Below are 12,338 nucleotides of genomic sequence, written 5' to 3' on the forward strand. Positions count from 1 at the left end.
TGGCTGGATGGCATCACTGACTCGATGGACGTGAGTCTGGGTGAACTCCAGGAGTTGGTGATGGACAGGGAGGCCTGGCGTGCTGTGATTCATGGGGTTGCAAAGAGTCGGACACGACTGAGCGACTGATCTGATCTGATCTGATAGTCTATGAAAGCAAAAGGGTAAATGTGTCTTAAAAAGTGGCAGATCCAGAGGAGATCATTGTGCTTTATGTTGGAGGATAATTATCACCACATTTCCATCATGATTTTACCATTACTTCAAGGTTTGTAAATAAAGGTTCACAATTTAGCAGAGAAAATTAAGTTCAAAGTGAAGGAAAAATTTCATCCTTTTTGACTAGCTCGCATGTGGTTCTCAGATTTCAAATCTGGGACCCTTTAAGCTGCCATAAGGGTATAAAGAGAAAGACAAAACCTCTAAGATAATTAAGGCTTTAATCAGCACTTCAGTTCAGTTCAGTTCAATCCCTCAGTCATATCCGAGTCTTTGCGACCCCATGGACTTTAATCAGCACTGAATAGATATAATTCAACATTTCAACTATGCTATGAAACAAACAAATGATATGGCAGGAAACCTGGGTCTATTCTGTCATAACCACTCATGACATTGGACAAGTCACTTAATCTCTTTGGGCTTTATCGATGGAAAACAAACAAACAAAGGAAGGATACCAATATCTTCCTTGCCTACAAAGAGGAGGCTGGACCATATGCTCTTTTGAGGTCCTTGAAGCTCATTGCTCTATGACTCCGAAGAGCTGGTGCAAGTATGGGAGCAGAGAAATAGCTTAGACTTCTCAAATGGTCTTCATGATGAAATTGTCAAGAATCATTTTCAATTTTTTATTAATTTTCTAAAGTAGCTTTTCTTGCCAATCTAGACAAATTCAATGTACTTAGCTAGGGAGTCTAAAGACCTGTATAAGTTATCAGTATTCTGAATATTCTTTTGGCAAAATATCTACCTTAAGCATATAGACTGTAGATAAAACTTATTTTTATGGGGAGGAGGTAGAGAATAGTCTTTGATTATTATAATGGAATCTAGCTGGCATAGACATAACATGCCTCCTCCTCTCCATCCATCTAGAGCTGATACAGCACTCAGTTTAGCTGACCATTGCCAGCCCAGTGCTCTGGCTGTAAGGCTAAACGGTAGTGGTTTTATTAATCATCAGCCTGGTAATAATGGCCAGCAAGGATTCCATATCAGTGACTTATAAGAGCTCGGTTACTCATAATATATGGGAGCATCAAAGCTCTGATTAAGTGGACTATCTCACTCTTTTTGTGTATGTGTGAAAGTTGTTCAGTCATGTCCAACTTTCTGTGACACCATGGACAGTAGCCTGCCAGGCTCCTCTGTCCACGGAATTCTTCAGGTAAGAATATTGGAGCCGGTGAAAGAAAGAAAGTACAAATCACTCAGTTGTGTCCGACTCTTTGCAACCCCATGAACTGTAACCTACCAGGCTCCTCCATCCATGAGATTTTCCAGGCAGGAGTACTGGAGTGGGTTGCCATTTCCATCTCCAGGCAATCTTCCCAACCTGAGGATCAAAACCAGGTCTCCCACATTGCAGGAAGATTCGTTACCATCTGAGCCACGAGAGATGACCAAGATGGCATTTTCTTCTCCTAGTAGTGGTCCAGAAGGGTGACTTTAGCTCTGTTTAGTTTAGTTCTGGATCTTATTCTGTGTGGATAATGTACTGCCTCATTCCCACAACATGTGTCCTATAAATATGACAACTTTGGTATCTTTGATTAGAATTACATCCAAAGGGAATTTGGAGGTCATTAACCAGTAGGGAGATCAACCCTGGGATTTCTTTGGAAGGAATGATGCTAAAGCTGAAACTCCAGTACTTTGGCCACCTCATGCGAAGAGTTGACTCATTGGAAAAGACTCTGATGCTGGGAGGGAAAAGACTCTGATGCTGGGAGGGATTGGGGGCAGGAAGAGAAGGGGACGACAGAGAATGAGATGGCTGGATGGCATCACTGACTTGATGGACGTGAGTCTGAGTGAACTCCGGGAGTTGTCGATGGACAGGGAGGCCTGGCGTGCTGAGATTCATGGGGTCACAAAGGCTCAGACACGACTGAGCGACTGAACTGAACTGAACTGAACCAGTAGGGAAGTTTATCCCAGCTTACTTAGCATGTGGAGAATTTAGCAACTGAGAACAATCTAAATGTCTCAAAATTGCAGATTTGCTATGCTGCAACCGTAAGACAAAATTATGCAGTCATTAAGAGTGCTTCTGTGTGAAAATAATTTGATGAAGTATTACAACATAATGTTAAGTTTAAAAAAGCAGGATATGAAAATATATACAACACAATGCAAACCATCTAAGATAAAAAATAGAGATGAAGAGAGATATACTATGATACAAAAAAAAAAAAAGAACTAGAAGAACATACTCCAAAATGTTAACAGTGGTTATCTCTAGGAAATAAGAAACAGTACATCAATTTTCTTCATCCTTTACTATATTTTTGGATCCTCTAGAATGATACTGCATTATTTTCAAAACTAGAAAACAAACTTGTAAAAACTAGTTTCACCACTGTAAAATTTATTTTATGGAAATTCCCTAGTATACAGTAAATCTATTTAAATATATATTATTTAAAATGAAAAATCAAAAATAAAATGAAAAATCATATCCTACCCAGACAGAAGCCCTAGAGAAGAACATCAGGACCAGTATAATGACAAAATACCAAAGCAGGAAGTTCCCTATTGTCCCACAAGAGTCATCCTTCCGGCATTCATAATCTTGATTTGGAATGGTAAAACTTATAGGAATGGCGGGAGGATCCACCTCCCAAAATAAAGAAAAAAGATCTCCCATGATGACTTCTTGCTTTGAAAATAAAACATGCTCATAGGGATGAAGATGACTGGGAAGTACTTGAGGTGTATGACAACTTCCTTGGCAACCTATTATGACATATACACTTCATTAATTGTGACAGGAACTGACAAACATTTCTTGGATTGCTACATTTTTGGAAGATTTGTGTAAGTCACATCTATGAAAATTTAAGGTAATTCCCCATACCTCAATATGGTGCATTCTGCCTTAATCTTTTTGTGTATGTGTCTTGAAACTTGTATACATGGTATTTTCTTTACGTAAATCTAAGTCTCTAAGGTATCCATTCATTTTTCAGTCTCTTTGATATACATCATACCATTGTAATCTAACATACATAGTTCTAATGTGTTGTAGACTGAACTGTGGTCCCCAAAAAGCCTATGTTGAAACCTCAAGCCCCGATTTGACTATAATTGTAGATAGAGCCTAAAAAGAGGTAATTAAAGTTAAATGAAGTCATAAGGATGGGGCCCTAGTCCAATATGACTGGTGTTCTTATGAGAAAAGGAAGAGACATCAAGAACGTGCAAGCACAGGGGGGAAAAAGAAAAGGCTATGTGAGGACACAGAAGAGGGCCATCTGCAAGCCAAAGGACACAGGCTCAGAAGAAATCAATCCTGCTAGCACCTTGATCTTAGATTTCCAACCTCTAACTGTGAAAAAAATTAATTCCTATTGTTTAAGCTATGCAGTCTGTGGTATTTTCCTATGGCAACCCTGGAAAACTAATACATAATGCCAACAATGTATCTAAATTAGGTAGTAGTAGTGTTCCTTTCTAAGCCTTGAATAAATGCACAGTAATTCACAGATTACATTAAGAAGGAAAACATAGATGTGTCTGTTGTGAGTTACATGAAACATGTACAGTTTCTTTCAGACATGTGTTGGGGAGGAAACTGGTATTCTAATTTTCTGTGTGTGTTAGTCGCTCAGTCATGTCCGACTCTTCTTTGAGATCCCATGGACTATAGCCCACCAGGCTCCTCTGTCCACGGATTCTCTGGGCAAGAATACTGGAGTGGGTTGCCATTTCCTTCTGCATTCTAATTTTGAACATTTGAACAATTTTCAAGTTATTTTGAAATTTCAAGTTATGAAATTTTCAATTTCAAGTTCATCCCTAAATCTAAAACTAGAGCAAACCACAGTTGCTGCTAAGGCAATCTGCTGCTGCTGCTGCTGCTAAGTTGCTTCAGTCGTGTCCGACTCTGTGCGACCCCATAGACGGCAGCCCACCAGGTTGCCCCGTCCCTGGGATTCTCCAGGCAAGAACACTGGAGTGGGTTGCCATTTCCTTCTCCAATGCATGAAAGTGAAAAGTGAAAGTGAAGTCGCTCAGTGCTGTCCGACTCTAGCGACCCCATGGACTGCAGCCTACCAGGCCCCTCCATCCATGGGATTTTCCAGGTAAAAGTACTGGAGTGGGGTGCCATTGCCTTAAAAGTATAAAAACTCCACTTAAAAAAAAAATCAGTTAGATGTTTAAGAGCATAGCATACCTGCAGATTTTCATTAACATGCAATACCACAAGAAAACTTCATTTTCTTCTGTTGAAACTTAGAAGCATTTTAGGAAAATTTCTGGCCATTGGGACGTGCTGTGACAATCCACTGGTTTACCAGAACACAGTGTGATGTTTTTATTAGAGACACGCTTCTTTGCATCCCCACAAGCAAGTCTCCAGACCTTGTGCATCCTGAACCTTGACTGTTTCAGGCCCGTGTCACCTCCTCCAGGAATCTTGCAGGGATCTCTGGCTGGGCCCACCACGCTTCCTTAGGGCTCACTGCACTCCACCTCACCTACCTTTCTAGTGCACCTTCCCGCCTCCCCGTTCCACCCCAATCCCCTCTCTGAGCTACTCCAGGCAGAAACCAGGGAAAGTTTTACTTTCACATCATCCCGCGCGGTTCAGCGGCACATTGTAGGCATCTATATTTGTTAAATAAAAGTAAACTGAACTCCCTGATGAATCTTTTCCTCAGGATTAGAAGTTCTTCCAAAGAATATGCATGAAAAGTAAAGACTGTTTCTTTTTAAAACCTCAAAACCACTAACAACTTTAACAAAACACAATTTGGTTTTTCTTGTTACTGCTGCAACCTCATTACACGGATATTTAAAAATTTACATGGGGTCAGGACACATAATTTTTTTTAACACAGAGGTGTGAAAAATGCTTTCTCATTGCTGAAGGTGTCTGGACACATTACCAAGTACTCTGTATCCTACAGTTACCCACATTGCTTAATAAAATCTGCTCAAAAATATAAGTCCATAAACGCCCAAAGGAAGCTAAAATGATATTAATATATAGAAAATCAGCTTGTTATAGTTATTACTTTTTACTGTGGGTTCAGAACCTGGTCTGAATTTTTGCTGCTCAGCTTTCTCCCCGCACCAGAGTGGGAGCCACAGATCCGGAGACTGTTTCCCTGGTAACGCTCCTAGCCTTTCCCCCGCCCCTCCTCCTCTTCCCGCGAGAAGAGACAGTCCCGTCCTTCCGGTAACTGGAGACGCACGAGCGGGTCGATTTCGCTGTCTCGCTTGGTTTCGCGCATGTGCGGTGGAGAGTGGCGCGAACCCGCCGCTTCCGGCCGAAGAACACGGTGCGTTTTCGGGGTCATCTTTGTGCTTCCTGGACTAGGAGTCCGCGCGGGCCGTAGGAGTTTCGCGCCTGCGGACCTGGCGAGGGTTCAGCCAAAGGGGAATGTGGCCAGACCACCCACTGCCCGTAGTGGAAGGGAGGAAAGAAGCCATAGGAGTTGCTGAAGTTTGTACTGGGACAGCCAGGGAGGGAAGCTTTCTGCACTGGGGATTATTGACTCCTGGTCAGGGTGGCGGGAAGGGTACTGATCTGTACTTAATGGGATACGACTCCCTAGAGCAGGAACAGGCCTTAACACTTGTCTGCAAAAGATTGGCCCTAGCGAAACAGAGGAAGTATACATCCCAATGTGGACCAAAACTGCTCACTGTCCCCACTCACCCTTATTCCGTTCACACCGCGAGTATTCGCCCTTCTAAAACCTAAATCCTTGTACTTTTATTAGCAACACAAAACGGAGATGGCCTGGGTGCGGAGTTGGTAAAGATCGTAGGCAGTTAATGATTTCTGCACAAGCATGTAGCAGGAGAATAATGACGTATTTTATTTGGAATATTTTCTCACCAAACTTGGTATTTTGGATTTCTTATAGCTCTTGGCCTGGTCCTTGTTACATATTCCAAAAACACAACACTAATCCTTGAATTGCAAAGTAAGACAGTTTTCTTTATTGGGAATGTTAAATTATTCTCTGAAGGGACCACCCAGTTCTCTGTGGTGCCAATGAAGCTGTCATTTAGGGTTCCTTTTTCATATTAAAGGGTATTAATTAATATTAAAGGGTATTAACTAATATTAAAGGGGAAAAACATTTGAAAGATGAGGAAAAGTATGTGCAATTTTAAGTTACCCACTGGGTGACTGAACAACAATAATAGACACAAGTTTGATTTCTTAAATGGAGCAGTAGTTCCTTTTGATTAATTCCTAAGCTTTTTGATTTTGAACAGATGCAAGGGGAGCCAAACCCAAGTGCTTCCCTTATTGACAGAACCATCAAGATGAGAAGAGAAACAGAAGCTAGGAAAGTGGTTTTAGCCTGGGGACTCCTAAATGTGTCTATGGCTGGAATGATATATACTGAAATGTAAGTTAATTAGCCAAAAAAAGTGGGAAAAAAGTAAAAATTGAAGAGGCCAACAGTTGATTCCACAAGTTTTGTGTTTGATTTTTTGGGGGGGGGGTGTGTGTGTCTTAATATTAAAAAGCCTTTCTGATTTTTTTCAGGACTGGAAAATTGATTAGTTCTTATTATAATGTGACATATTGGCCACTCTGGTATATAGGTAAGTAATTTTCACTGTGATTTAGAGTTACTCCCAATGAAAAACTGCACTCAAGTTGAATTCAACTTAGTATTCATTCCTTTATTCAACACATATTTGAATGCCTGCTATGTTCCCAAAACTGGGAATACACTAGGAAGGGAACAAGGTCCATACCCTCATGGGAGGAATACTCTAGTAGAAGAGACAATCAGTTAATAAACAGTACAATTCCAGGTAATCATGAGTTCTGTTAAGAAAAATAAACTTTGGAGCTGGTAAGATTTGTATTTGTTATTCTCCCTGAATTGCCTTCCTTACTTCTCTATGTTTTCACCTTTCAAGACCAACCAGATTTTTTTCCCATTGATACCTTCCTTGGTTTCCTCTCTCTGTTCTTCAGTAGTTCTTAGGTATAATGAATCTTTGTGGCCATTAAAATTCCAAAGTCTAATACATACATTAAAGTCTTGATAGGGAAGTGATGGGGCAAGTGGAAGAGCAAGAGTTTTGAAATCTGTATACCTGAATTAGAATCATGTCTTCAGTGACTAGCTGTGTGCTATCGCAAAAGTCACCTGACTTCTTTACACCTGTTGGCAGAGCTTTAAAATCAAGGTGAAAATGTTTATTGTAAAAGGATTAATGATAATATTTTGAAACTCACTGGTAAATGCCCTACACATAATAGACATCCATTAGATGTTAACTGTTAATGAGGAATAAGAATATAGTTTTTAATTTTTTTGTTTTTAATTTGCTAAAGTATGCATGGTTTTCTTTCTCCCATTTAAATGTTCCACTCCCCTTTTAAAAAATAAATTGTTCTCTTCCAGAGCTTGCCCTTGCATCTCTCTTCAGTCTAAATGCCTTATTTGATTTTTGGAGGTATTTCAAATGCACTGTGGCAGCAACAAGTCTGGTTGTTAGCCCTGAACAGCAAACACTTTTAGGGCTGAAAACAGCTGGTAAGTGTTTTATACCTTTTGCAAAGGTGAGGGGAAAGTTTGGCAGTAAATCTCTCAACTTAATTTTCTCATAAACTCAGCTAGAAGGGATTTCTAACGCCATCTGATTCAACTCTATTAAACAGTTTTACAATAAATTGTCTTAAGATCAATGATTATATTCCTATTTATATAAATTAAATAACATTCATAGCCTCATGGAAGTTTGTTCCATGGTTTAATTACAGTTAAAATTAAATGACTAATTTTTGCTGCATTAAAGCCAGTTTCTTATTTTGAACTTGATGGAAAATGGTACACAACCATTTGTGTCTTTTGGTAATAATACTTTATGTAATTTAACAACCAAGTCACACTTACTTGCCATTTCCCTGACAAAGATTCAGTTCATTGCATTTGTTTTCATAGAAATTTTATTTACTGTATGTGTGCTCAGTTGCTCAGCCGTGACGGATTCTTTGCAACTCTTTGAAACTCACTGGTAAAATTTTTGATCTGTGGACTGTGGCCCTCGGGGCTCCTCTGTCTGTGGAGTGGGTTGCCATTTCCTCCTCCAGGGGATCTTCCTTACCCAGGGGTCGAACTCTCATCTCTTGTGTCTTCTGCATTGGCAGGCAGTATACTTACACACAATTATTTGTTTGTTTCTTCTAGTTGTACAGACTACTCCTCCACGTGATCTGGCAGCAGCCCAAATCCCTCCCTCTCCACCTTTTCCTTCAATTCAGGGTCAGAGTGTGTTAAGTTACAGCCCATCTCGCTCACCCAGTACCAGCCCCAAGTTCACCACCAGCTGTATAACTGGATATAGCCCTCAGCTGCAAGGTCTGTCATCAGGTGGCAGTGGGTCTTACAGCCCCGGATTGACCTACTCACCCATCAGTGGTTATAACAAGGTAGGCCTCTTATCTCCTACGATTTGACTTACTGTTTCTATTACTACTACTATTTTGATTACTATTTTAAAAGTGGGAGGTTTGAATTGAAAATCACCTAGTGAGTCAAAACTCTTTTTTTTTTAATCAATGAAGAAACCCAGAACCAGTGGGTAATTGACTTGCCCAAATTTGCCTATTTAAGAGCCAGGAACAGGGCTTCCTTGGTGGCTCAGTGGTGAAGAATCTGCCAGCCGGTACAGGAGACATGGGTTTGATCCCTAGTCTGGGAAGATTGCCATGAGACTACTAAACCTTGCACTGCAGTCACTGAGCCTGCCCTCCAGAGCCCGGGAGCCACAACTACTGTGCTGTGTGTAGCAACTGCTAATAAGAGAAACGACCGCAATGAGAAGCCCGCACAGGAGAGGGAAGCCCCCAGTCTCCACAGCTAGAGGAAAACCTGCACGCACAGCAGTGAAGAGCCAACACAGCCAAAAATTTTAAAAAAGAGCCAAGAATAGAACCCAGATTTCCTGACACCAGTTAGAAGTTCTTTATATCACATCTTAAAAGAATCCTCAAAAAAAAAAAAAAAAGATTTAGCTTTTGCAAAAGACAATGTACTGAGGGTCACCATCTAGGATTTTTCTGCAGACTCTTTATTTATTTATTTGTTTAATTTTATTTTGGGGCGTACAGCATGGCATGTAGAGTGATGGTTCCCTACTATCTCTTGTTAAGTGAGGAGTGTCTGGCAATGAAAACAAGACCTGTGTGCAAGTCTTTGTATGGGTATAAATTTTCCGCTTTTTTGGGTAAATGCAAAGGAGCAGGATGTTTGCTATTGTATGGTTTAGTTTTGTACGAAAGTGCCACACTGTCTTCCAAAGTGACTACCGTTTTGCATTCCACCAGCAATGAATCCAAGTTCCTGTTACTCTACATCCTTGCCAGCGTTTGATGTTCAGTGCTCTGGATTTTGACCATTCTAGTTGGTGTGTTACTTTTTGAAAGTTCAAAAACCAAAACAAAGAAGTATCAATTAAAGAGAAATAAAGTCAAGTTCTTTCACTTTGTACAGCTGGCAAGCTATAGTCCCTCTCCTCCTCCTCCGTATCCTACGACCGTTGGTCCAGTGGAGAGCAGTGGGCTGAGATCTCGCTACCGCTCCTCACCCACCGTCTACAACTCCCCTACTGACAAAGAAGACTACATGACCGACCTGCGAACCTTGGATACTTTCCTTAGAAGTGAAGAAGAAAAACAGCAGAGAGTTAAGCTGGGTATGTATATATTTTACTTGGAGCTAATATACATATTTGGGGTGTTGGTTATTGTTCATATATTATTTTTCTTACTTTGATCCTATGCATAATTGTTTCAAATCTTTTTACTAATACACCTTGTATAGCTTAGCAGAGGAATTTATTTTGTTTTTGTATTTTGTGCTGTTGGAGAAGGCAATGGCACCCCACTCCAGTACTCTTGCCTGGAAAATCCCATGGACGGAGGAGCCTGTTAGGCTGCAATCCATGGGGTCGCTAAGAGTCAGACACGACTGAGCGACTTCACTTTCACTTTTCACTTTTATGCATTGGAGAAGGAAATGGCAACCCACTCCAATGTTCTTGCCTGGAGAATCCCAGGGACGGGGGAGCCTGGTGGGCTGCCGTCTATGGGGTCGAACAGAGTCGGACACGACTGAAGCGACTTAGCATAGCATAGCATAGCATTTTGTGCTGTTAGAATCAAGTTCATCAAAATTTAAGATGTAAAATAGAGCTGAGCTAACAGAAATCTTAAACCTTTCATTTACGATTAAAAGCTTTTTTGTATAACGTAATTTATAATTTGTTTAAAAGTTGAGGTTATAAAGTGTTTTTGAAGCGGTGTGTGGCAGGGCGTGGTGAAGTGAGGGTTGTCTCTTGGGGTAGTTCTTGTGAAGGTTGGTGTAGCAGGGAGAATGGAGGGAGCATGGATTTACACCAGACATGCTGCTGTTCTTCAGAACATTTTTTAACTTGTCTCTTGTTTACCTTGGGAAACAATGTTAGCAAATCTTAATCTCTTTGGGGTGGATTTGATTATTACAAAGTCAATTATTTGAAACCAAATTAGGTTATCGAGCCGAGTAATGATTTTTCCCCCTCAGGAACTTTAACAGAAAGCGCCTTCGGTGCTAAAGCACGGCCACAATGAGGAAGCCAGTTATTGGACCATGGCTCTTTGTGTCACTCGAAGTCTCTCTATTGATTTTTAATTTAATTTTGCCTGAAAGTGCCACAGATGTCAAAGAAACAAATCAATATTACCTTGTTATTTGTCGATACATGCTTTTTCTTCTTTTTAAATTTGGAAATATTTCAAGGAAACCGAAAATTACAGAGTAAAATACAAAGAACCCTGTGTACCCTCTACATTGCCTTTGTCACAGCCAGATATTTTCTGGCTTCCATTTTTATTTCTTTTTTAACCTATACAAGTTATTTAGAAATACTGTTTGGAAGTATTATTGGTGATTGGTGTTGCTTTGAATTTCCAAATATGGGAAATGAAAGGCTTCGTTATCTTTTTTTTCCCTCCCCTAAGTTAATTGTACGGTGACTAGAGGTTTTGATCTGTACCCTATTAATTTTTTCATAGTTTTTGAAGCCTGTACCTAGGCCTGCTATTTATGACCACTTTTTGTGAGTGGATCTTAGTGTGTTGAAAAGAATGCATAGTCTATAAATATTGGGCTTCTTGTTTGTTCATTGAGTCAAGCTTCATAATGATATTCTTAAATTCTTTATTAATTTTTATCTGCTTAATTTATTACTAAGAAAGTGTGCTAAATGCACCCACTGATTGTTTCCCAATAAATGTCTCCCTGTAACTGTCAAATTTGCTAAATGTTTATGAGATTCTGTTATATGCATATAAATTCAGAATATCCTTCTAGTCAGTTACTCCTTTTATCTTTATCTCTTAGGCTTTTTGCCTTTGAGTCTGTTGTGTCTGACACTAACAGCTATACTAATTTTCTTTTGGGTATTATTTGCCTGTGTATCTATGTCCATCTATATACTTTTAAGCCTTCTGGGCCCATAGGTTTTAGGTAATTAAGTATTTTGTATGAATTAATCTGTATTAATATTTTGTGGAAAACTACTTTGAGACTATAAATATCCTTTTCTTTATCAAATTTTCACTTAATAGCTTTAATACCCTTTTAAGATTCTTTTCAAAGTTAATTATCACTGGTTGTCATGGTACTTCTCTAATTTTTCATTCCTTTTTTTATTTATCCCTTTTTTGTTTTTTATAAACTTTGTGTGTGTGTGGTTAAATTTACATAAGAGTTACCATTTTAAACATCTTAAGTGTATCATTTAGCATTACGTACATTCAGTTTGTTGTGCAGCCACTTCTTAAATATACATATTTGTTAGTATTCTCTTGTAAGGTAGAGCTTCTTTCCTCCAGTTAGGTTATTTTGATGCTTAGATTGTCTCAGATTTGGCTAGTGTGATTGTCTAGCTTCTGTGTTCTTCTGGTATCATTCTTTGAACACTCCTCCCCCCTCCCCCAACCCTACCCCCAACCCACTTCCCATAAGATTTTCCAGGCTCTTCTTTCTCTAGTAACTAGCTTTGGAATTAGTCTGTTTTTCTGAGGGGTCATGTTTGCTTTTAGTGGAGAAAGATATTTTGTAATTAATGTCTGTGCACTGGAT

General features: G+C 39.7%; 2 protein-coding genes across 3 annotated transcripts in view; one reads left to right on the plus strand and one right to left on the minus strand.

Moving 5' to 3' along the window:
* The window catches only part of SSMEM1 (serine-rich single-pass membrane protein 1), a 9,832-nt gene extending 6,896 nt beyond the window's left edge, over positions 1–2,936 (minus strand). Inside the window, exon 1 of the mRNA XM_010831674.1 lies at positions 2,690–2,936. Within this exon, the coding sequence (XP_010829976.1) occupies positions 2,690–2,872 (183 nt within the window). The 5' untranslated portion in view covers positions 2,873–2,936. The remainder of the gene's footprint in view (positions 1–2,689) is intronic.
* Positions 2,937–5,420: 2,484 nt separating this feature from the next.
* Positions 5,421–12,338, plus strand: part of TMEM209 (transmembrane protein 209) — a 32,173-nt gene continuing 25,255 nt past the window's right edge. Inside the window, exons 1-6 of one of the 2 annotated variants that reach the window (XM_010831676.1) lie at positions 5,421–5,513; positions 6,463–6,599; positions 6,740–6,798; positions 7,614–7,745; positions 8,400–8,641; positions 9,705–9,906. In XM_010831676.1, the coding sequence (XP_010829978.1) occupies positions 6,463–6,599; positions 6,740–6,798; positions 7,614–7,745; positions 8,400–8,641; positions 9,705–9,906 (772 nt within the window). In that variant the 5' untranslated portion in view covers positions 5,421–5,513. The other variant, XM_010831675.1, reaches the window with a different exon arrangement.

This window comes from Bison bison, unplaced genomic scaffold (genome assembly GCF_000754665.1).
Source record: "Bison bison bison isolate TAMUID 2011002044 unplaced genomic scaffold, Bison_UMD1.0 scf7180017864530, whole genome shotgun sequence".
In the NCBI taxonomy this organism is placed as follows: domain Eukaryota; kingdom Metazoa; phylum Chordata; class Mammalia; order Artiodactyla; family Bovidae; genus Bison; species Bison bison.